The sequence below is a fragment of the Phyllostomus discolor genome, chromosome 7 (genome assembly GCF_004126475.2).
Source record: "Phyllostomus discolor isolate MPI-MPIP mPhyDis1 chromosome 7, mPhyDis1.pri.v3, whole genome shotgun sequence".
In the NCBI taxonomy this organism is placed as follows: Eukaryota; Metazoa; Chordata; class Mammalia; order Chiroptera; family Phyllostomidae; genus Phyllostomus; species Phyllostomus discolor.
Window position 1 is genome coordinate 72,225,727 of NC_040909.2, and position 26,137 is coordinate 72,251,863.

At 37.4% G+C, this 26,137-nt stretch overlaps 1 protein-coding gene across 1 annotated transcript in view; it reads right to left on the reverse strand.

Annotated features, from left to right (window-relative positions):
• The window catches only part of ATP6V1H (ATPase H+ transporting V1 subunit H), a 128,829-nt gene that overhangs the window by 24,301 nt on the left and 78,391 nt on the right, over positions 1-26,137 (reverse strand). The window contains exons 13-14 of the mRNA XM_028517875.2: positions 23,411-23,512; positions 1,679-1,792 (exon numbers count right to left, since the gene is read on the reverse strand). Coding sequence (XP_028373676.1) covers positions 1,679-1,792; positions 23,411-23,512 — 216 coding nt within the window. The remainder of the gene's footprint in view (positions 1-1,678; positions 1,793-23,410; positions 23,513-26,137) is intronic.

The window sequence follows — 26,137 nt, forward strand, 5'->3', positions numbered from 1 at the left end:
CTTTTATAGACACTCACTCTGAAATCTATCCCAAGTCCACCTATTTCTTGTTATCTAACTTTTATAGTAGTAATTCAAGCTACTAGCCATCTGTATTCTAGAGCACAATGAGACCCTACTAAAACAGTATTCTTGCTTTCACACTTACCCCTGTACAATCCATTCTCCACAGAGTAGCCTAAGAAATCTTTTTAAAACATGAATCAAATCTTGTCATTGCCCTGTTAAAAGTCTCTCAATGGCTCTCAACTCATCATATAGAAGCCATGTGACAGCCTATAAAACCGTATACAATTGGATCTCTGCCAACCTTTCCTTGCCCACTTATTTTCACACTGGCCTCATTCTGTCCTTCAAATTAGAGTTTCTCACCCTTGGCACTACTGACACATTGGGCAAGGCTGTTCTTTCTTTGTTGTGGGGACTGTCTGTAGGATGTTTAGCATCATACCTGGCCTCTACGTACTCGGTGCCTATAACACTATCACCTTCAGTTTTCACATAAAAATATGTCTGCAGATATTGCTTTTAAAGAAGCCAAGCTCATTCCTGCTTCATGGTCTTTTACCCTTTCATTCCCTCTAACTGAAATAATTACTCCCAATACTTGAGCTGTATGATTGGTTCCTTATCATTTTTATCTCAGCTTAGCTACTTTGGCCTACTCAGAGAGGCTATGTCTAATCATCCTAAGTATAGTTACACCCAATTCCATTACAGCTATGCCCAGCTCTTAATATAACAGAGTATAGAGTGCTCAAAAGTAATTTGAAAGAATACGAAAATGTCATTATTTATAAAAGATGCTGAAGTGGCAAAATCATAATATTTAATAAAATATCACAGCCACAATTGGATAGTCTCCTATATAGTATTTGCAGCATCTTTCAAATATACACACTCTGATGCATCATTAATTCTTTCTGGTAGTATTATTGTCAGTTATAGGGAATGTATATTTGTCCACTGTGCATTAACAAAGGCAGTCCAATGCCAAAGCATGCTCTCATAGGATGGGGACAGAGAGGCATTTGAACTTTTCAGAAGAATATCCAACCTACAGCCAAAAATAGACATGACAAAAGGAATTCTGCCATCATGTACACAAATGGCTCACCATTATATCAGAGCAGTCACTCTTTAATTTATCTTGTTGTAAGTGGGCACACAAAGGTCAATAATTTTGCTTTTTTTTAAAAACACAGAAAAATATAACCAGTTGTTTCAAAAGCAAGAAGCTATAACAAACTAAATATGAGAATTAAATCTTAGATCATTCACTTTATGTTTTCATGTGAACTGGTAAAATCCAGTCAGGTGAACCATATGTTGAATAGTTAAACCTTGCAAAATTGTAGTCTCTAATCAGTTAAGCCCAACTGGAGTTCATTAATTGCAAAAAAGACTGATTCACTTATGTCACAAGGGTTCTTTTAGTTACTTCTGGAGTTGTGTTTGATGTAAGTACTTTGAATATACATATATTTCTTCAGAACATTAATACAGCTTTTTGAATGATCATGTCATTGCTCTGAATTGCTAAAATATATTTCTAAATATTTAAAAACTATCACTGACTTCAAAAACTATCATTCAACAGAGCATTTACATTAGAAATTTTGGATAAATGTGATCTCGCAGACCAGTTCATAAGTGGGAAGAAAAAGGCAGCACATACCAGTTGTGCACCATGAGTTTCTGCACAGCCAGAAGAGCGTTGTAACGAACCTGCTGGTCTTCGTGGTGCATATGGTTCATCACCAGTTGCTTCCCACCAAGCTGTTCAATAACCCTGCAGAACAGAAGCCACTTTGTGAAGATACTGCAATTACTTTCAAACTCATGCTGTCAGTCAGCAGAAAGCCCAAATCCCAAAGTGCCAAGAAATTTTAAAAGGAAAAGTTACAAACAGCTAGTAAACCAACATATGGCTTTTTTATATCATTTTCTCCAAATCACAGATTTAAAGTATTCAAATATTTCCTCTCTTGAATTTCTAATGATTAATCTAATTGCTATTCTCATTTCCTAATCCAGACAAATATCATCTACCCGGATATCTCATGCAGTATTTTAGATTATAGTTTTCTAGGTTGTTGAGCATTAACTTCTTTAGTACCAGTATTTCTGCCTTGCTTAAAATCAGATACTGAACATCACCTAATGTCCATAGTAAGTCCACCACTTGCCATGCTGTAAGTGGGGTCAGGTGTGGGCTCAGGTGAAGATAGCAGGGAACAAAGGGTTAAAAAGCACCCAGTAGAAGCCATGTTAATTTCCTGAAAAAGACTATTGATTTTTAAGATATCTGTTCTTTCTACTAACAATGAAATACACCTCCTGAGCTGACCTCCTAGGCAGTCAAACAGGAGAAAATTCCTCTTCTCAAAAGCACCAAGATGACTGATAATTACACTGCTTTCTATCACTGCACCCCCTAACACCCTGAAAAATCCAGTCATCACACATGTGAAAGTAAACTGAAAATGGTTATTTGCTTCGGGAATGGAAAGAATTTATCTGTTCCTTTGCAAGCATGTGGCTGTGGACAGAGCTGTGGAGTCTCTTAATTCCAGCACAACAATGTGGATTATCCAGTCTGTGCTGCCTAGTGGGAGATATAACTATTACATAGTCAGTGACAAGTAACTTCTTAATGCAACAGGGCTTTGGTAGTTTAAGACAACCTCACAGATGGGTGCATGGGGATCCAGGGTGAGAGAGAGGTTTTTATCTTTACACCTTTTTATACTTAATTTTTAAAGCATTTTTTAAAAAAAGTACTGAATTGAGAAAAAGTAGAGTATAATTATTTATCAATCGTTAATTGCTTTTTATGTGCCAGGTACTGTGATTTTAAAACATTACTTTATCTAATATATCAGCTCTGCTCTTATCAGTTAAATTACATTAGAGAAGTCATTAAATCGTGTAAACTCCTTCCTGGTGTAAACTCCTTCCTGCCATAACAAGGATACCTCATTTACGGTGCTGCTGTGAAGACTAAATGACATAAAACCCATGTCTCTTCTGCTATGATGCCAATGAGGAGGAGGATGCAGGGGCTACTCCCCTTTAGTCCAGTCCAAGAGATCTTTCCAAAAATCTGAATTGTCACCTGTCCCGCTTAACACAATGGCTGACAAGGCCTCCACAGTCTGACGTGAAGCCCCTCTCCTGCTTCACAGAGCACAGGCACACACCCCATACTCTTGCACTCTGACTCCACTTGCCTCCTTTCAGGTCCTCCAGCCACAGGGTCTTGGCTCATGCTGTTTTCTCCTCCAGAAGCATCCCCTCTACTCTTCATGTAGATAATTTCTATTTATCTTTCAGATCTTGATTTAACTGTCACTTCCTCAGGAGAGCCTTCTTTCCACCCTTATTACATTCACCCCCTAATATGCCCTTTCCCTCCCTCACTGTATTCATCTAAATAACAATTTTACACCTGAATGATTATTTTAAAGGTATTAACTTTGCCTCCCGCATTATACAAGAAGATCCACAAAAGCCAAAACTCTTCATTGATTTTGCTTACCTATGTTCCCAGGGCTAAAGACAGAACACTCATCAAATACTGATGAATTACATTATTATATGAATATGTACTATATTAATACAAATATATTTTATTTTCCAGTGTCAAAATACCATTGTTAAAGGACAAGTAAGTCTTCAAAAATATATAGATCTTTGCAGCAATACTGCCTGAGGATAATCCTCCTTTAATGGATATAGTATACTAAAATACCAAGCAACATTAGCAAACACTCACTATCTGTCAGGTACTCATCTTAGTATTTTCCACTGCTAACTTTTTTAAGAGTTGTGAGTAGCCTAGAATATCCATGGAGAAAAATAATAAAGAATAGAGATTGAAAGAAAAGTAAACAAACCAGGAGAAACACTCAGGAAAAAGAAAGTCACATTTGCTTAGCATTATCCATTGCAACACTAGGAAATATCAACCTGCACAAGCTGATGAACTATCCAACTAAACATCAGTTTACTCTTTGTAATCACATTAATTTTCTGAACTGCTGAAACTGATATGTACACATGTACATCAGATAATAATATGAAACTCCTGCATCAGTTTCAACTGAGATGCCCAATTAACAGGTACCAGACACTGAAGTGAATCTGTGAGAGAACACATGCAGAATTTACAAAGAACTCTACAAATGTCTAATCCCCTTAAAGAATTTTATTGAAAACATTAAAGGATCCAGGAAGGGGAAGGATGATTTGTGATGTTCTGTGGAGGGCACCAGTCCACACTGCAGGTTCCTGCCTTACAGAGAAGAAAACTGTGATGATGGTTTCTAACCCCAAGCCAAAGGAACCACATACAGAGATGAGTGTGTATTCCCTGAAGTTGGGAGGACAGTGGCCTGTGCCTGAGAGTGGCACAAGCCTGAGAGGTCACAGCAACCAACTGCAGCAAGGCAGAGAGGGGTGTGTTAGGATTAGCTTGCTTTAGGAAAGGTGCCTCTGTAACAGGTGCAGCCGGGGGGGGGGGGGGGGGGCAAATAGGGATTTGGAATGGGGCCCAGAACTCAGGGTGTCCAGGAAATATTAGCATTTTCTCACCACCACCACCCCACAGGTGTGAATTGGGGGAAGGGACACATGGAGCAGGGCCATTGAGAGCTGTATTGCATAGATACAGCTTTGCAGCTAACCTCTGGTGTGGTCATTTAACATATCTATAACCTTTAACTGGTTGCATAGATATGTTAAATAGCTGTGGCCATGCTCTGAGCCAGGGGGATGGAAGGAACTTCCCCCCAAGATATAACTTGGGGGCAGGTCCCCCAAATTACAGTGCCTGTGTGGGAGCTTGGAGAAGACTGGCTCCATGACATGGGGCCACACCTGGCCAGACCCATGATGGCAGCCCAGTAAAGCTGGAAGGATGTGAGTGCTGGCAGGTGTAACTGATTGTGCAGAGAGAATCACCATGAGGCTTTAGCAGAGAACCACTACTCAGCTTTGGCAGAGTGGCAACCCCCCTCCTTGCAGCCAGTGGGGGGAGAATCACGCAGCTTTGGCTGAGTGGGGACTCCCACAGCCATTGAGGAGGGAGGACCACGTGACTATGGGCATGCAAGAGAGCCAATCTGCTTTGCCAGAACAGGGACCCCCGCAGCTTTAGAAGGGGGAACCACCACCCGGCTTTAGCTTTAGCAGAGATCCCGGCAACACAGCTGATGGTGCCGGGAACCAAGGGAGGCCTACCAGCGGAGAGGGATTACTGGGAAGAACCGGAGGCTGCCTGAGCTACAGACTTCTATTTCTTTTCCTGAGATACGGTACGCCAGACAAAAGCAAAGGGGGAAGGAAGGACTGTGTGTGTTTGTGGGTGTTTTAAGGGACTTTGGGATCTTGATGAAGACATTAGGTCACTACTTTCAGTTTGTATAGCATTAAATAAACATATCCTTTCTTTTTCACGAATCTCTGACATTGAGAGACATCTTTCCTCTGGTGGTGAACATAATGAACCTGGGGGGTTCCTTTCAAGTAATAGTATACATCCCAGGCACCCCCCTTGTTGTTCTGTAACACCCAATGAACCCTAAAAAGTACTCCCAAAGGAAATTGTCAGCTTAAGACATTTACCAGGGTGAGAGCATATAAAGCCATCAACAGTGAGTAAGAAACACCCCCCTTCTCCATTTACCAGCCTCAGGGAGACTGAGGCAACAGTAGGTAAGCTCTGGGAAGGAGAGTCAGAAAGGGACAGGATCACCAGCCCTCACCTGCTAAGGGCATCCAGGAGAGAAATCCTACTTTTGAATAAGTAATGAGAAGGGCTACTAAATGTTTTAGCCTAAACTCTTTCTATGATTTAAAATGAGTTACCTAGGGTGATGAAAGAAAACTTATGAGGCCACCTGGGATTTCATATACAGGCATGGAAATATTATCATCACTGGACAAATTTTAAAGGAAATTTGAGGAACAAACATAAAATCATTCTTATTTCACCACAAACTGCTTATTCAACTGACCAATCTAGTGTGCATGTGCATCATTTACTTTGAGGGTGTTGGCCAGGCTGGCTTCTTAACCCTCCTCTTTAGCATAACACCTGCTGTGTCCCCTGTCCGTGCTTACTCCTCTCTGGTGGACCTCTGTGACTGGTGAGTTTGGAAGCAGGAATCCAGAGGCACAAATTCACCCCCTCCTTTCTCTTCCACTCAGTCCAGTGTTACCTGGGACTAACGGGTTAGTCCAATTCTGAGTTCAGTATCAGGAAGGCCATCTATGTATTGTACCTATGAGTATACCACATTTTTCAATATTGGCTTTATCAATAATTGGCTTCCATCTATTATCTCCTCTGTCATGTATCTCAAATTCAGAATGTAGGCAGGCAGGAGGGGGATTACTGGTGCTTAGTGGGCCCCTTCTGGACAGCTTCAACACACAGAACACAGATGATCCTCATTATACACAATAGTTATGTTCTATACAGTCACCACTAACAATTGTTTAGTAAATATTGAAAATCCTAAGGAAAATCCAAGGTTAGGTTCCTACAAGCCTCTTTTTATAACACTGTAATTAACCAATCAATACATAATGTTTTATGTGTGTCTGTATAAAGATGCCTTATTATCATATTATCAATTTATTGACAATGAACTCACAGTCAACAGCACTCTAACTCATGTGTGAGGTAAGCTTATCTAATACACATATTTTCTTTGGAGGGCATATCAAACCTTCTTGTATTAAGGACATGAGACACACTTCAGACTTAGGCTCAGGTAGTGAAACAGTGAAATCACCAACAAAATGTACAAAAATAAATGCAAAACACGTGGCATGAAACAGACCATAAGGGACACTTGTTTATAGTTCAGAGCTAAAACAAGAAGGTAGAACATCACTTTGTCTTCAGTTGGGAATGTGTGTCAGGTGACTCAAATTTCACTTTGCATGTGTCCACAAATGACTGTGAAAGCAGGAGCATTAATTTGTAAGTCAGAAAAAAATGGTTAACAAGTAGGCAAATTCACAAATCTGGAATCCATAAATAATGAGGATCAACTGTATATTATGAATAAGTATAATTTCAGAAAGGTACCATATGTGCAAAATATGACAAATTAAAAAACATAAAGATCACACACCATTAATAATGATAATGATGAAAAATAAATTATGATGATGATGATGATGACACCACTTTTTCTACATATTGGGCATGATGCTGAATGCTTCATGTTTTTTTCCTCTCATATAATCTTCAATAAATGTACTGCCTACCCCTCGAGAAAGTCGTGTTGTTTGACATTTTAAACCCTTGCCCCTTATATCTTCTCATATTAACACTAGCCAAGAAAATGAAGGAATATTGCTTTTAATAAATTATTATATTGATGTATTACATATTTATTTTCAAACTACACATTACTGCCTTCTACTTCAGAGATTCCACAGTGGAGTGCACAATCTCTACTCCACTGACACACACTGTTATAAAACTAAACAGACAATTCCCATCTTTTAACTTTAAGATGCAACTGAACCACCAATTATTTTCAGATTATTCTGATGTCCAAATTCATAAATGCTTGAAAAAACAGTGAAAAAAAGAATCTTTCCAGTTCGATTAAGACAAGGTATCATTTAAAAAAAAAATATTTAAATAAATTAATTTAGAACTCAACTCTAGTATTTTATTAGCTATTGCCTAACAGGGAAAACCTTGCTAAGCATACTTCAAAACAAGCTGAGTCAAGAGTATGTTAAGCAGCCCTGGCTGGCGTGGCTCAGTGGATTGAGTGCAGGCTGGGAACCAAAGTGTCCCAGGTTCGATTCCCAGCCAGGGTACATTCCTGGGTTGCAGGCCATAACCCCCAGCAACCGCACATTGGTGTTTCTCTCTCTCTCTCCCCCTCCCTCCCTTCCCTCTCTGAGTGAATAAATAAAATCTTAAAAAATAAAATAAAATAAAATAAAATAAAGCACGTTTCACCATTTAAAGAAAAAGAGTATGTTAAGCTTTAAAGACTTGTAAATTATATTACATAATTAACAAGCTCAATACTTGTAATAACATCCAAAGAATGTACCAGCTGGTGAAACAAATGTAATTTTAGAGTAAACTTTAAATATCCTAAAAAGCACAGAGTTATTTTTGTTTGTTCTAAAGATCTTTTTCCCCATTAATCTGGTTCTATATGTTATAGTTACAAAAATATCCTGACAAAGATTCTATTGTTTAGCACTACATTCATGGCTAATGAAATTATATCACTCTATAACACATCATGATTCTATAAAATACTGTTAAAAATGTAAGCTGCATATACAATTCCATTTATTTGAAAGCAGATACTTTCATAATATGTAGCAATATACCCTAGAGTCTATAAATTCAATGAGCACAGAAATCACATCTATTTTCTTCCCCTTACAATTAGGAAGGTCATTAACATTTTTAAAAATAAAGATAACTGAGAAGAACATTTACCAGATTTCTAAATGGAGAAGTTCTTTCTAAGCACAAAAGCAGTGGAAGAAACCATAAACATTTTCACTGGAATGTAAGTTCCATGGGGCAATACTGAAAATGGTGCTTAGCACACAGCAGATGCTAAAGGAAACATAATTAACTACTGAGTGAATGAATTTCACTATATAGTAACTAAAACTTACATAATAAAAATTTCATAAGCCTAATAATAATGTATCAAACTTTGAAAATGTTTATCTTAAATATGACAGCTAATATTTCTAATAAATCATGTAAGTTATCAAAATATAAACTGAAGGTACCAGGTGCCATTCTTCTTAGGTTAAAGGGAAATTAAAGGGAGGTTAAAGAGAAATTACAGTACTTAGTGCTTCTGAAATAATAGTGAAAATGTTAATTCTCATTTACTGCTGGTGGGAGTTTGAATTGGTCTACATTTAACATTTTAAAAATACCAAAATACTCACATACTTTAATTAAATTTGAGGGGACTTGCAAAAAGAAAATAATAAGAATTCTGTTTTAAGAATTCATTCTGTTTTCATAATAATGAAAAATTGGGAACATATCAAATACCCTCCAATAAGATTTGAGTAAACTGGAATATGTTATTTAGTGCTATAGGTAGCACTAAATTATATTTTTAAAAAATGTTTAGATGTGAAGTACCCATAATAAATAAATAAAAACAGGAAATAAAATAGGAGAAATCATAATTTTGGAAGAAAAATACACATATGCATCTATGAAAAAACTGAAAATGAGCAGATATTTTTATCTCAGGGTTGCAGTATCACAAATGTTTTTTCTTCATTGTTCTTTTTCATATTTCTCAAGTTTTCTAAAATTAACATTTGTTACTTTTCATGAAAAATACAATTTGGAAAAGAGAAATTAATTTCATTTGGTTGATAAAAGTTCTGTGCCACCATCATATTAATTTTTATCGGCATGTGCTATATTAGGGCTTTGTACAAAGGAAATATAAAGCTATTTACCTCATATAAAAGTCTGCATTTCAAGAGAACAAACATGAGCTCTTTTGGTAGCTCTTTCTCTCCACATTTCTTATGCCATACTATGTGGTAAACACTATGCCTAGTTACATATAGTTCCTCTTTTTGACAATTCACAGTCTGGTGAGGGGAAGAGACATAACAGATTATTATTGTACAAACTGAAAAGTGCTATATAATGAAGATATATAGAAAACACTGTGGAAGCACAGAAAATGGGACATAAGTGTTTTGCTTCAATGGTAGTATACTGGTTTGTCAGATTTAAACAAGAATTTTTTGTATCTTTTGTATCAGAAGAATTTTTAGTTGCAGAAACAGAAACTCAACTGCCTGTTAAAGCAGCAAAAGAATTCACTGAAGGGCAAGTACAGCTTTGGAAGGATGGGAACCATGCTTGGGAGGCTACTCAAGCTGAATCACAATCAAAACCAAGCTACTAAATTAGTAGTTCAGTGAGGGTGCTGTTATAGCTAGATGCTTAACCTTGTGTTTACTCTGCTCATACCCAGACACTACAGCTATTGCCTCCCATTCTTACCAAGCCTGGACATCACAGCTGCCTAGAGGGAATGTCTGTTGTCCCTCCATTACTCATTCCTGCTAAATATCTGAAGCAGGTGTATCTGATTCACTGAGCTTAGGCCATGGGCATGTGACTAGTTGTAAAGGAATTTAAGGAAGTGAACTGCTGGCATTTTAATCTTCTACACTGGGAAGAAGCACATGCTTTGTAAGGCAGGGTATTTCTCAAATATGGAAAAGCAGTTTAGATGTTGTACCCCTTTTTAAAAAAAAATGTTCACTATGGCAGAAAAGGGGGATCTGCGGTTGCACAAGCCATATGAGGGCTAACACGGCTTTGATATTGCTGTTGCAGTGTTTCAACGATTGGAACAATGTTCACTATATCACTTGTGCTATTGAGTCATGTATGCAAAGGGGACGCATTCCTTGGGATTGACTGCTGGGCACCAGTCACCAAAGTGTGATTTCTGGGCATCTGCCAAGGCCTCTGGTGGCTTTGTGCTTCAGAGGACAAAGCAATCCTCCGAGTTTTATTCACATACACTGTATACATGCGAAAAGTAAGATTAATGATAAGCTGTTCCTTGGAAATCATACTACAATCTTAAAGGATATAAGTTCTTTACAATAACTAATTAGGCCCATTCAATTGACAGGATAAACTCACTTGGATAGTTTATTTTCATGTTATTTGCACTTACTGAATGCAATTATTAAATTTACAATTTTGGGATGCAAGAATTATTGTTGTGTTATGTTCCCACCCCCAAATTTACAAAAACACATTATTGGAACAAAAGTCTTTCTTTGAATTACAAAATAAGTCATGAAAATAGGAACAAATATATAAAATAATAGTGAACAGGTCACCATTTTGAATATCATATGTCAATCTACATAGTGAGACAAATCTGAGTGTGATGAAAGAAAATGGTGGATAGGAAATAGGATATTTAATATCTAAAAATATCACTGGAGAAGCAACACATTCACTTCCTGTGGTCTCCAACAAATTTTGATAAAAAATTTTTTCAATTGGTAAATTTCACTGTTTGAGATGGAAAAAGGAACAAAACTCAAAAAGAGAATATTCTGATACTCCTGTTGTTTGATGAAGAGTACAAATCATTGTACTCTAACAAACTTGTAATAAAAAAATGAAGCCTACCACACAGTTAATGACAAATATCATGTTCTTAGAGAAATCCAAATTTCTTTATTATATAATATTATAAATCACATGACACAAAAATATACAATGGAGAAGAGTAGTTGCTATCATGTAGGAGAGTAGATACTTAACAACTGGACAGAATCACTCATTTAATTGGTTTATCAAATACCTAGATAGTGCTTACTACTACATGCCAAGCACTGTTCTAAGTGTATACATATTAATTCATTTAGTTCTCACATTTACAAGTGGGGAAACTGAGTCACAGAGAAATTAAGTGACATTCTCAAGATCACACATTTACTAGTTGGCACAGCTGGGATTTGGACTTAAGCATTCAGTCTATACACTTAAACACTGTGTGACTCTGTACTGATGTCTGTGCCTATTAGCTATTAGCATACCTACTGTGCATGCATGGAGGAAATATACTTGGTATTTTTGGAGGGCATAATTTGGTTAAGAAGTTTGTTGGACTCAGTAATAACGGAGAACTAGTTATATGCACCAGAGAAAGTTATTGCTCGGTGGATGAAGAGATTGTACTAACTAAACTAAAAGCCAACTATGCCTATTAACATTGTTAGTGTTTAAAGAAACAGGTATGAATACGACTGAGTTATAAGCACTGAGTGCTGTGTAGAGGAAGGCATGGGGGTGGAGAGGTGTATACGACTGCCCTTCCAAACAGATGCATGTCATTGTTTTTTTTTTTTTTTTTTGAGGAAGCTTATTCAATTTCTTTACCAGCATTAGTATTACTTTAAGTAGTAAAAAATGATTGTTACTGGCTTCATCAGTATATAATACAGGAGACAGTGCTTTTACTGATAATGCCAGTAAAGATAAATTTCCATTATTTTAAGTAACATTGATACAGTCATTATTTGAATAGGTAAAAATATCAACAAAAATGTCTCCTGTTCCAAATATCAACATCAAATGAGAGACACCCAAATATTTTTAGGATGACTGACCTGTAGTTAAAATGGATCACCACAAAGTAATTTTTGGCCAAAAGTAATTTTAGGACTATACAAATTTAACTACTCCTTAACTGTTAAGGAGTTGAAAATACATTTGGCCTTTTGAAGGCAACCATGAGGCTGATGTGGCCCCTGATGAAATTAGTTTGACGCCCCTGCTATAAAGCTTCAGAATCAACTTATAAATCCAATGGCTTTCCCCTTAAATTTCTATATTGAGCTTTGCACTTGGCATTAATCTAGATACAGATGGATACATAAAAGAATGCAGATATTCCTCTTTGGCCCAAGAAAAAAAGTCTAGGATAGTTCTATCATTCACAACAAATGCAGGCCACTGTGTTTTGTTGAAACTAAAATTGACTATCTTTTAGGGCTAAGGCAGTGTCATTGATCACTTCTTTCTGGGAAGCTCCACTGAACTGGCCAAGGTAGCTCCTTTTGCAGAGATCTCCACATTCATCTAAGAACTACATGATCTACTGGTAGCATTTCTTTAAATACTCAAAGATCTCTTATGACCACTCCCAAGGTATAACTTACTGTGTTTATGAGAAGGAAAGCCAGTTAATGCCTGGTTTTGATAAAATAAGTACAACACCAAGCTATTGTTATGTATTTTGTCCCTGGGAAGAAAGTGTTTATAATGCCACCAAAATGAGACCTTAGGTATCTGGGGTACACAAGTTGACAGTGCCTTCAGTGTGGCTTCCCAGATGGATAGTAAACTTTAGCAGTTCCAGTTCAGGTCAAATAATTCAGGCTAGTCTTTGTTTTAAGAGGGGCTGTCCTATTTGTCTATGCTATCAGCTAGGGGACATTTATCTGCCCCATGGAATGGCCAAGGAATGGCTTCAGCATGGGAGGTAGGGAAGATACAAAGAGCTGTTGACAGGTATTTTACTTGGGAGGCACAAGAGCTGCTATTTTCCCTTCTGTTTCCACTAGATTTCTTAGTAAGTTTATAGGAAATGGCCATCAAATTATGTCAGAGTGATCTGGTAGTGGATGACAGCCAGCAGTCAATTAAACATATAAGCCTTGCAACAGTTTGGGAGTTCTGCATGTTTTTTCTTCATGAGAAAAGCTCTAGGAATAATTCACTGAAAGATAAAGATCATTAATATTCCTCTCTCCCCAATATTTCACAGAGTCTAAGGTGTTTCTCTTTGCAGGTGCTGAAGATGTTATCTTTTCACTGCTACCAAATCAGTGTGCTCCATTCCAGTAGCTATAACATCACCTTTTTTCCAGTTAACCTCTAATCACATCCAGACCTTTGGTCTGAAAGTGTGAGGTAAAACAGGGTAAATAGCATGCTATAAAACTTGCAGAGACAGGCTGTGGGACTGATATAAGCAAGATGGCTGGATAAGGCATCCCCAACACACACCTACAACCCCAACAATGATAGTTTGGCATCCAGACGTGGCAAAAAAAAAGCATTTATGGGAGCTGTGCAATTCAGGTTGAAGTTTATGAAACCCTGGTGCAGTCTAAGATTGACATTTTAAGAAAGCAAGTTAGCACCTAGGTGGCTGTTTTGACAACTGTAGTCCCAGCTATAGACTGGAAATAGCTCCATACCCTTGAGAATTTGGCTGCAGCCCCACATAGTTTTGGCTCTATCACCAGAATGTTATACCAATGGATCTGGGAAGAGTCACACCCACCCACATGTCAGGTAATAGACATACAGACTTCAGTCCCAGCTGTGGACTCTAAACTAGGCCCTAAAGTGGCCTATGAACCAGCTCCAGCCCCTCTCTGCTGCAGTCTGGAAGTCTCTGGAGGTAAGCCTGACAAACTCAGTCAGACTGTAGATTCTGAAAGGGCCCTATATATGCACTCCAGCCAGTCCCTCCTCCTGGCACAGAAACCCTGAAGGAAACACTCCTGCCTACAGCCCCAGATACACTTAAAGGGCCCTGTACTTAAACATACCCCCCTCCCAACCAAGGTCTGCAAGCAGTCCTGCTGGTACAGAGATCTGGCAGGAGTAACCACAGGTCGTGAAGGGCCCTATAGTTGGCACATGTAGTCTGCTAGACCAGCCAGCCAGGGATCCAGCAAAAGACACTCTAATCAGCACTCCCAGAGATTCTGAAAAGGGTCCTACACTCAGTTCCAGCTCCTCCCAGCTACAGTCCATAAGCAGTACTGCTGATCCAGGGAACCAGCAGGAGACACTCCCACCTGTACCCCCAGAGATCCTTAAAAAGGTCTATACTAGGTTCCAGCTCCTCCCAGCCACAGTTGCAAGCAGTCCTACCAACATTAGGGACCTGTTGGGATACACTCACATCTGTGCCTCAGGACACCCTGAAATCACCTAATACTTGGATCCAGTCCTTTCAGCCATAGGCAGAAAACAGCCCAACCCACCCAGGGGACATGGTAGGAGAAACACCCATCCGTACCTTCAGAACTAGGTCTGCACACTTCAATCATGGCTAGGGAACCTGAAGCAGGCCTGGGCTTAGTTCTAGCCCCTCAGCCATGGTCCAGGGCTGATCTTTCCCACCCAGGGAGCCAATCAGTGACCAGGCAGCAGCCATCCTTAGGGCTTGGCAAGAGCCACACCCATCTACACTTAACAGGCCCAATATCTGAGGTCCCAACTGTGGAGCCTGGAAAGGGGCAAATCCAAGCACTTCATTATGCTACCGAACAAGATTCTGAAGACAGTGACATCTATCTAGGGACCAGACAGAATTAACACCTACCCAGGGCCCCAGTAACAAACCTGCCAATGGTAGACACCACTGCAGTGACAGCATCACAAACAGTGAGAGCATCACAACCAGCTCCAACCCAGTATGAATGCAATTACAAAGGTAACATCATCAGCTCAGGAGACAGAGAATGGAGGGTCATTATCTACTGAAAACTGTCTTCAAAAACTAGAAGCGTTATTTGTTCTTTCAAATACACAGACACTAATGCAAGGCTACAAAGATCACAAAGAAGCAAATAAATATGACACCACCAAAGAAAAGTAATAAAGTTCTAGTAACTAATCCCAAATAAACAGAGATCTAAGATTTTTCCTGACAAAGGATTCAAAGTAATTTATACTGTTGGTGGGAATGCAGAATGGTGCAGCCAATCTGAAAAATGGTATGAACATACTTCAAAAATTAAAAATGGATCTGCCTTAAGTGGTCCCACTTCTGGGAATATAGCTGAAGAAACCCAAAACACTAATTTGAAAGAACTTAAGCATCCCAATGTTCACTGCAGTGTTATTTACAATCACCAAGCTATGGAAGTGTTCATCAGTAAATGAGTGAATAAAACAACTATGGGATATTTACACAATGGAACACTACTTGGCTGTAAAAAAGGAAAAAAAATTTTACCCTCTGTGACAGCATGGATGAACCTGAAAGAACATTATGCTAAGTGAAATAAGCCAGTCAGAGAAAGACAAATATCATATGATTTCACTCACATTCGGAGTATAATGAACAAATTGAACTAACAAAATAGAGACACACAGAGAACAGGATGAAAGCTATGGCAGTGGGGGTGTTAGCAAGGGAAGAACTGAGCAAAAAGTAAAAAGGACTCATGGACATGAACAACAGTGTGGTGAATCCAGGGGAATGGGATATAAGGGGAGTAAATGGTAATGGAAAAAATACAATAAAAATATCCCTAAGTAAAAAATAGTAACCATCTTTAAATTATTCAATAAAATACAAGAGACACAGGTAGACAACTACACAATATCATAAAAACAATGCACAAAATGACAAGTTTAGTAAAGAATATAAAGCATAAAAAGAACCAAACAAAAATCCTCAAGCTAAGAATAACAGAACTGAAAAATGTAAGAGAGAGCTTCAACCACAGACTTTCTCATGCAAAAGAATCAGTGAAATCAAATAAAGAACATTTGAAATTAGCCAAGTGAGAGAGCAAAAGGAAAAAATAATGAAAGAGTAAAAGAAAACCTATGTGAATTATAGGACACCATTAAGTGAATAAATATTTGCATCATGGGAGTCCTAGAAAGAGAAGAGGGAGGGAAGCAGAAAGCTTATTCAAAGAAATAATAGCCCAAAATTCCCCCAAATCTTGGTAGCAATATGAACATCAATGTACAGGGAGCTCAAAGTACCCCAAACAAGGTCAACCCAAGATTACTCCAAGACATATTATAATCAAAATGTTAAAAGGCAAAGTTGAAGAAAGAAATTTTAAAGCAGCAAGAGAAAAACAACTCATCACATACAAATTAACCCCCATTAGGCTATCAGCAAATTTTTCTCTGCAGAAACCTTGCAGACTGAGAGGGAGTGAGATGATATAGTCCAAGTGCTTAAAGAAAAACAAACTGCCAACCAAGAATATTATACCTGATAAAACTGTCCTTCAGGTAAAGAAGAAATACTTTTCCAGACAAACAAAAGCTAAGGGACTTCATCATCAATGACCCTGCCTTACAGAAATACTAAAGGAAGTTCTTCAAGTTGAAATTAAAGGGCACTAAGTAACAACATGAAAATATACAATAGGAAAAAACTACTGGTAAAGTTAAATAGTCAAATTCAAAATACACCAATATGTGAATTGCAGCCAAGATGGAGGAGTAGGTAGATACATTATGCCTCCTTGCACAACCAAAAGGACAACAACAAATTTAAAAACAAAAAACAAGAACGGCCAGAAAACTGAACTGTATGGAAGTCTGACAACCAAGGAGTTAAAGAAGAAACATTAACCCAGACTGGAAGGAGGAGTGGAGACAGGCAGCTGGGGCGGCAAGGCAGTGGCTGGAGGACTGGGCAGGTGAGGCAGCAGCTGGCAACCCCACATTTGCACGCAGATAAACTGGGAGGAACAACTGGAGAACAAGACAGACCACAAAACTCACATGTGGTTCCAGTGTAGGAAAAGAAAGCCTCAAACCCTCTGGCTTGAAAACCCGTGGGGGTTGTGGTGGCAGAAGAAACTTCCAGTCGCATAGGAGAGTTCACTGGAGAGACCCACAGGGTCCTAAAAAGTACACAAACCCACCCACCTAGATATCAGCACCAGAAGGGCCCAATTTGCTTCTGGGTAGCAGGGAAAATGACTGAAAGAGCTGAGCAAGTGGAATTGTTCCCTCTCTGACCCCTCCCCCACAATGCAGAGACGTGGTTGCCACATCCTGGTGAATACCTAAGGCTCTGCCCCTTACTACATAACAGACGTGCTGAGACAAAAAAAAAAAGGCCCAAATGAACAGATCAAAACTCCTGAAAAAGAACTAGGTGACTAAGAGATAGCCAACTTATCAGATGCAGAGTTCAAAACGCTGGTAATCAGGATGCTCAAAGAAATGGTTGAGTACGGCCACAAAATAGAGGAAAAAGTTAAGCTATGCAAAGTGAAATAAAGAAAAATATACAGTCAACCAGCAGTGAAGGGAAAGAAACTGGGACTCAAATCAATTATTTTGAGCAGAATGAAGAAATAAACATGCAACCAGAACAGAATGAAGAAACAAGAATTCAAAAAAAATGAGGAGAGGCTTAGGGACCTCTGGGACAACTTTAAATGTTCCAACATCCAAATCATAGGGGTGCAAGAAGGAGAACAGGAAGAGCAAGAAATTGAAAACTTATCTGAAAAAGTTATGAAGGAGAACTTCCCAATTCTGGCAAAGGAAACAGACTTCCAGGAAGTCCAGGAAGCTCAGAGAAATCCAAAACAGTTGGACACAAGGAAGCACACACCAAGGCACATCATAGTAACATTACCCAAGATGAAAGACGAGAGAATCTTGAAAGCAGCTAAAGGAGACAATTACTTACAAAGGAATTCCCATAAGACTATCAGCAGATTTCTGAAAAAAAAAAAAAAAAACAAAAAAAAAAACACCAACAAAAAAACTTGCAGGCAAGAAGGGGCTGGAAAGAAGTATTTGGAGTCATGAATGGCAAGTATCTACATCCAAGATTACTCTATCCAGCAAAGCTATCATTTAGAATGGAAGGGTAGATCAAGTGCTTCCCAGAGAAGGTCAAGTTCAAGGAGTTCATCATCACCAAGCCATTATTATATGAAATGTTAAAGGGACCTACCTAAGAAATAAAAGAATATCAAAACTATGAACAATAAAATGGCAACAAACTCACAACTATCAACAGCTGAACCTTAAAGAAAAAATCCAAAAAGAAACTAAGCAAACAACTAGAACAGGAACAGAATCACAGAAATGGAGATCACATGGAGGGTTATCAGTGGGGAGGGGGTGGGGGAAGAATGGGGGAAAAGGTACAAGGCAAAGAAGCATAAATTGTAGGTAGAAAATAGACAGGAGGAGGTTAAGAACAGTATAGAAGCTGCAGAAGCCAAAGAACTTATTTGTATGACCCATGGACTCGAACTAAGGGGGAGAGGGCATACTGGTGGTAGGAGAAGTGCAGGGCAGAGGTGAATAAAGGGGAAGGAAAAAATGGAACAACCATAATAGCATAATCAATAAAATATACTTTAAAACAAAAAGAAAACAAAATACAGCAATACTTTTACGGTGGTTTGTAAATCACCGTAAAATCTCTAGTTAGTATATCTCTAGTATAAAAGTTAAAATGCAGTAATAATAAAAATAATTATAGCTACAATAATTTGTAAATATATTCAGACTATAAAGCAATGTAAAGTATAACATCAATGGCATATAATGTGAAAAAAGAAGTAGTAAAATTATAGTTTCCCTATGTGATTAAAGGTAAGTTGTTATTACCTTAAAATAGACTGTTATGGTACAAGTTTTTATGAAAGCCTTGTCATAACCAAATATAAAAACATAATAGACACTCAAAAAAGAGATAAGATTTAAAGTACATTACTACAAAAAGTCACAGAGGAAGAAAGAAACAAAGGAACTTTTTAAAAGTCATAAAACAAGGAACAAAATAGTAACATTAAGTCCTTTACTACCAACAATTAAATATAAATGGACTAAATTCTCCAATCAAAAGACACAAGTAGCTGAATGAATTTTAAAAATCCAACACTGTGCTATCTTTAAGATTCATTTTAGCTCTGAAGACACACATAAGTTGAAATAGAAGGAATGGACAAAGATATTCCATGAAAATAATAACCAAAAGACAGCAGGTGTGGCTATATTTCTATCAAATAAAATAGACTTTGCATAAAAATAACTAACAAGTGCCAAAGAATGTGTCTGTATCATAAAAGTCAATTCATCAAAAGGTATAAAATTGTAAATATTTATGCACACAACATATGAGTATCTAAATATATAAAGTACTAACTAAACCTGAAAGGGAAAGTAAACAATATATAAACTAGGGGACTTCAAAACCCCACTTTTAATACTGGACAGGTTATGCAGGCAGTAAAACTGGCAATCATAGGCAGTGTGGGTTTGATCAGTGCTGCAAATAGTTTCCATAGTTCTCTTAAAGAGTGGTGTCTCTAATATGCTAGTCTACTGTTTTCCAAGTGGCAGACCAAGAAGCTAGACCATCAGTAATATCATAAGAGTAAGTCTCAGTAAAACATAATAATAGTTCATCAAGGAGATGATGCCCAGAGCTACAAGAATAGCCTTGAGTCTGCCACTGAGTGTAGTGACCATGCCTATACTTGGTTCTCCATAGATGGTACTAAGGTTCAACAGTAGTGGCACCCCAGTGGACACTTTTAGGTTTCAACTTCAGTGAACCATCAATAAATGAAGCCCAGGCACTGAGGGCAACCTCTGAGAGAATATTTGGGCTACACTGAGCAAGTGGGTCTGCTTTAGATGCTGGAATGAAGATGAAGTTTTCCCCCAAGAGATAACTGTCACTTTTTCATGCAGAGCTAAGATACTGCTAGGGCCAGCTGGCTGCCTTATTAAATATTCCATTTCCATTTGATAAGCAAGTCCTGCTAGGTCCTTCCCACCCTGTTAATAGTAAAGTCTGAGTTGATTTATCTCAAAATGAGAATGTCAGGTCAAAGTCTCAAGACCTACCTGGGTCTGTTCAACAACAGCAGACAAAGAGATGTTTTCAAAAAGGGTTTACCTAGTACCCATGTCAAGAGGAGGGAAAATTTTCAAGCACTTTTTACAAGGCCAGATAAAAACACTACAAAGAAAGAAAAATTATGGACCCATACCCCTAATGAAGATAAATCCAAAATCCTCAACAAATATTAGCAAACTGAATCCAGCAATAAATTAAAAAGACCATATACTGTGATCAGGTGGGATTTATTCCAGGAACTCAAGGTTAGTACAATATCTGCAAATCAATAAATGTGATAAACCACATAAACAAAATAAAGAATAAAACCACATGATCATATCAAGGGTGCGAAAAAGGCAAATGATAAAATCCAGAACTCACATTAAAAACTTTCAGCAAAGTAGAAACAGAGGGAACATATATCAATGTAACAAAGGCCATATACAACAAACTCACAGCAAACACCATACTCAATGGGCAAAAAATACAAACATTTCCAGTAAGATCAGGAACAAGACAGGGATGTCCACTTTTAACACTCTTATTCAACACAGTACTGAAGTCCTAGACATGGCAATTGGACAAAATGACGAAAAAAAAAAAAGGCATACAAACTGGAAATGAAGAAATAAAACTGCCATTATCTGCAGATGACATAATAATGTATATAGAGAACTCTATAGATTTCACTAAAAAACTACTAGAACTGATATATTAATTCAGTAAAGCAGTGACAAACAAAAAAGCCCAGAAATTGGTTTCATTTTAATACACCAATAATAAACTATCAGAAAGGAAAACTAAGAAAACAATCTCATTCATAACTCAAAAAGAATACCAAGGAATAAATTAAACCAAGGATGCAAAAGACCTGTACTCAAAATGCAACACTGAGAAAAGAAACTGAATAAAAAGAATAAAATACCTAGGATAAATTAAACCAAGGATATAAAAGACTTGTACTCAAAATACAACTCTGAAAAAAGAAACTGAAAAACATACAAATAAATGGAAACATATACCATGTTCATAGATAGGAAAAAGTGACATCATTCAAATGTCCATACTACCCAAAGGAATCTACAGATTCAATGCAATTCCTATCAAGATATCAATAGCATATTTCACAGAACGAGAACAACTATTCCAAAAAATTATATGGAACCACAAAAGACCCCAAAGAGCAACAGCTATCTTAAGAAAGAACAACAAAGTTGGAGGAATCAGGCACCTGATATCAAACTATACTACAAGACCATAGTAATCAAAACAGCATGTTATTGGCATAAAAACAGACATAAACATCAATGGAACAGAATAGAGAGCCCAGAAATAAACCAACGACTTTAAAATCAATTAATATTTGACCAAGGAAACAAAAACATACAAAGGGATAGTCAATTTAATAAACAGTCTTGGAAAAATTGGGACAGATATATGCAAGAAATGAAACTAGACCACCTTCTTACACCGTACACAAGAATAAATTCAAAATTAATTAACGACTTATGTGTGACTATGTGTTAGACTCAAAACCATACAAATCCTAGAAGAAATCCAAGGCAGTAAAATCTCAGACACTTCTCCTAACAATATTTTTTCTAATATATCTCCTCAGGCAAGGGAAACAAAAGAAAAATAAATGGGGATACATCAAACTAAAAAGTTTTCCACAGCAAAGGAAGCTATCAGCAAAATGAAAAGATAGCCTGCTGAATGGGAGAAGATATTTGCAATGATATATCTGATAAGGGGTAAATATCCCAAATTTATAAAGAACTCACACAACTCAATATCAAAAAAGCAAACGATCCAATTAAAAAATGGGCAAAAGACCTGAAGAGACTCTTCTCCAAAGAGGACAATCATGTTCAACTAGCTATTAGAGAATTGCAAATTAAAACTACAATGAGAATATCACCTCACATTGTTACATGGCTATCATCAATAAATCAACAAATAATAAGTGTTGGCAAAGATATGGAGAAAAGAGAACTTTTGTGCACTGTTGATGGAAATGCAGATTGGTGCAGCTACTAAAAAAAGCAATATGGAGTTATCTCAAAAAATTAAAAATGGAACTGCCTTATGACCCAATGATTTCACTTCCATAAGTTTATCCAAAGTAACTTGAAACATTAATTCAAAGGAACATATGTACCCCTACGTTCACTGCAGCATTATTTACCAGAGCCAAGATCTGGAAATAGCCCAAGTATCTATCAGTAGATGAGTGGATAAAAATGCTATGGTACATTCACACGAAGGAACACTTCTTGGTTGTAAAAAAAGGATATTCTTACCCTTTGCAATAGCATGGATAAATCTGGAGAGCATTATGCCACCTGAAATAAGCCAGTAAATGAAAGACAAGTACCAAATGATTTTATTCATATGCAGAATCTAATGCAACAAATAAAGACAGCATCATAGACAGAGAGCAGGCTGACAGTTTTTGGTAGGCTGGGGATACTGAGTAGGGGTGATGGAGGGATTGAGCAAAAAAGAAAAGACTCATGGGGAGTGGAGAGATGAAGGGAGGTAGGAGAGGATAAAGAGTGCATAAATGGTGATGAATGGAAACTTGACTTGGGGTGGTGAACACACAATATAGTGTATAGATAATGTGTTGTAGAATTGTACACCTGAAACATGTATAATTTTATTAACCAGTGTCACCTCAATAAATAACAAATAAAGAAAGAAAATATATATTTTTAAATTTTAAATAAAAAGACTATTCTTTCTTTGGTTGACACTTGAAAATCAACTGATCATCAATCAAATACTTCACAAGACACAAGATAATCCAATTAGAATTATAAGCCCCGGAGTGAGGCAGGTGATGATACATCTGACCTGGGTTCAGGACAAATACCTGCCTCAAAGGGATGCCCCAATGGCCTCCAATGTGCTAGGCACCATTCTAAGAACCTTACAATCAATCAATCAATTAATCAATCACGCAAACCAAAGGAAATCCTGAACATGAAATTTCTAATGTGATCTGTGTTGGCTACTACACTATAGTATTAGTCAGGTGATACTTATATTTTTATACTACCCATTTTAATTAGGTTTATCGTAATTCCCAGTATCATGGTCATCTTGATTTCATGTACTCCATTAGTTTCTCTGCTAAACTACTCTATTTCAGATGGGCACATTTGTTAGGAGTCTATATTGAGTGTTTCAGACAATCCAAATGAAATTAATGGCTTGTCTCTTACCGTTTTCCTCTTGGATAATGCCGCACATATTCTCCAACATCATGAGCAGCAACAGCTAAGACTTGTGGATCATCTGATACCTCCAGAAGTTTTGTCAAAATTCTGAAATAAATGTAATCCAAGAAGAGATCAATTTTTATTTTTCTATACAGCACAAAAGAGCATAGGTATAACAGAGGTATCTTCCTGAAAATAGATGTTTATAATCATATTTTCTATAAATTTCACTATGACACATAATACATAACACATAATGTTACACACAAGTTAGCAGTTTTCAAACTTTGATACACATATAATAGGTTAATTTCAGATTCACAATGCATACCATGCACAATTCCCAAAATATCAGGGACTGCTTCTCCTGCTCTCTTAAGACAACTCCACTCAGATATATACGAGGTCTGTCCAGAAAGTATCCAGCCACATAATATGAAAAATAGAAACATTTATTAAAGACACAAGCAACATTGTACATAGGACAATGACACCTCAGTCCCCTTCAAAGTAGACATCTTGGGATCTCACACAGTTCTCCCAATCACCATCAGCTGCCCCATCATATTTTCCTGAATCTCATCAATAATCTGAAATCTCTTCCCTTTCAAAGGTGATTTCAATTTGGGGAAAAGCCAGAAGTCACAGGGCACCAAATCTGGGCTGAAAGGAGGCTGAATCACCTGAGTGATTTGATGTTTCACCAAAAAACTCTGCACAAGATATGATGCATGAGGAGGTGTGCTGTCAAGATAAAGCTGTAATCACAAGTTGCGCATAGCTGTGACCTTCTGAATTATCTGAATAGTTTCTATGGAGGAATGTTTAAGCTTAACACAAAATTTGATGAAGATCTTTGCTGTACTCATCACTGAGTCATCATGCTCATGCATGCACATTCCATTCTACTCGCCTTGACTACCAGATTAGATCAATGTCGCACAAACCATTCTCTTTATATTAACTATGGTTGGACTTTTTCTGGACAGACTTCATATGTAAACTCTTTAAACTCAGGAATGTCCAACCTTTTGTCGTCTCTGGGTCATACTGGAAGAAGAGGAGTTGTCTTGGGTCACACATTAAATACACAAACACTAACCAAAATTGAGCAAAAAAAGTTTTTGTTTTTAATGTTTTTTATTTTTTAATATGTTATTGATTATGCTATTACAGTTGTCCCATTTCCTCCCTTCATTCCCCTCCACCCTGCACACCCCCTCCCACCCACATTCCCCCCTTTAGTTCATGTCCATATGTCATAAGTTCTTTGGCTTCTACATTTCCCATACTATTCTTGCCCTCCCCCTGTCTATTTTCTACCTACCATCTATGCTACTTATTCTCAGAACCTTTTCCCCCTCTCTGCTCCTCCCACTCCCCTGTTGCTAACTCTTCATGTGATCTCCATTTCTGTGGTTCAGTTCCTGTTCTAGTTGTTTGCTTAGTTTGCTTTTGTTTTAGGTGTGGTTGTTAATAATAACTGTGAGTTTGCTGTCTTTTTACTGTTCATAGTTTTGATATTCTTTTATTTCTTAGGTAGGTCCCTTTAACATATCATATAATAAGAGCTTGGTGATGATGAACTTTAACTTGTCTGAGAAGCACTTTATCTGCTCTTCCATTATAAATGAAAGCTTGAGCAAACAAAAGTTTTAAGTACATTTACAATTTTGTATTTGGCCTCATTCATAGCCATCCTGGGACGCAAGTCATGGGTTGGACACCCATGATAGAATTAGCTCAGAGAACCTGGCAGAATACTGAGAAAATACCTTTTATTCAGTTCTCATCTCAAATGTCAACTCTAGCTTAAGAGCCTTGAATTGTCCTAAGACACTATCTTCCTCATCATTCTCTATCTACTCTTCCTAATTTATTTTTCTCACAATACTAATCACTACCTGCCATTATATATTTACTTGAGTACTTGTTTAGTCTTTCTCTCCCAAATATAATGTAAGTGTAATGAGAATTATAACTTTGTTTTATTTGCCATTGTATCTGTAACACCTAAAACACTAATAACCACACAGTAGATATTTAACAAATACCTGCTGAAAAAAATGAATAAATGAAGTATAAAACGGTATGCTGAATGGGAAAAACAATTCTGACAGCTCCTAAGGGAATTAAAAATACACGGACCTCTGATCTAGCAATTTTATTCTAAGAATCAATCCTACAGAAATATTTTCATATTTCCAGAAAAATGTCTATGTATACTATCTTAAATAAATGACTTAAGAGAAAAGACCAGAGTAGAGACCATTATGCTTTTTTTTCTCCATTTCTTCTTGACTGCTTTTTCCTCTGCGACAATGATAATTTTCTGTACAAAGTAGTTTAACATCCACCCTTTTACCAAATCCCTACCACTAAGATTATTAGTTTTTTCTACAGAGAGGTAAATGGAGGCTCAGTGAAATTAAAATGGACAAATTAAAAAGAGAGAGAGGCCCCAAGTCATAATAAGTGGGGAAAAAAAAGTCACAGACTAATACATTTAGCATGGTGACATGTATAAATAATTATATAAAAATGCAGTACAGGAATGCCTATGAACAAAAGAAAACTGGAGACTATCATACCTATTAACTTTGGTTATCACAGGGGAGGAGTTGGAGGTAGAACAACAATTAAGAAACCCTTTCACTTTAGTTATGTATGCCTTCAGGGGTGCTTGAATGACTTGGCTCAGGCTGGAGATATAACTTAGAATACAAAGAT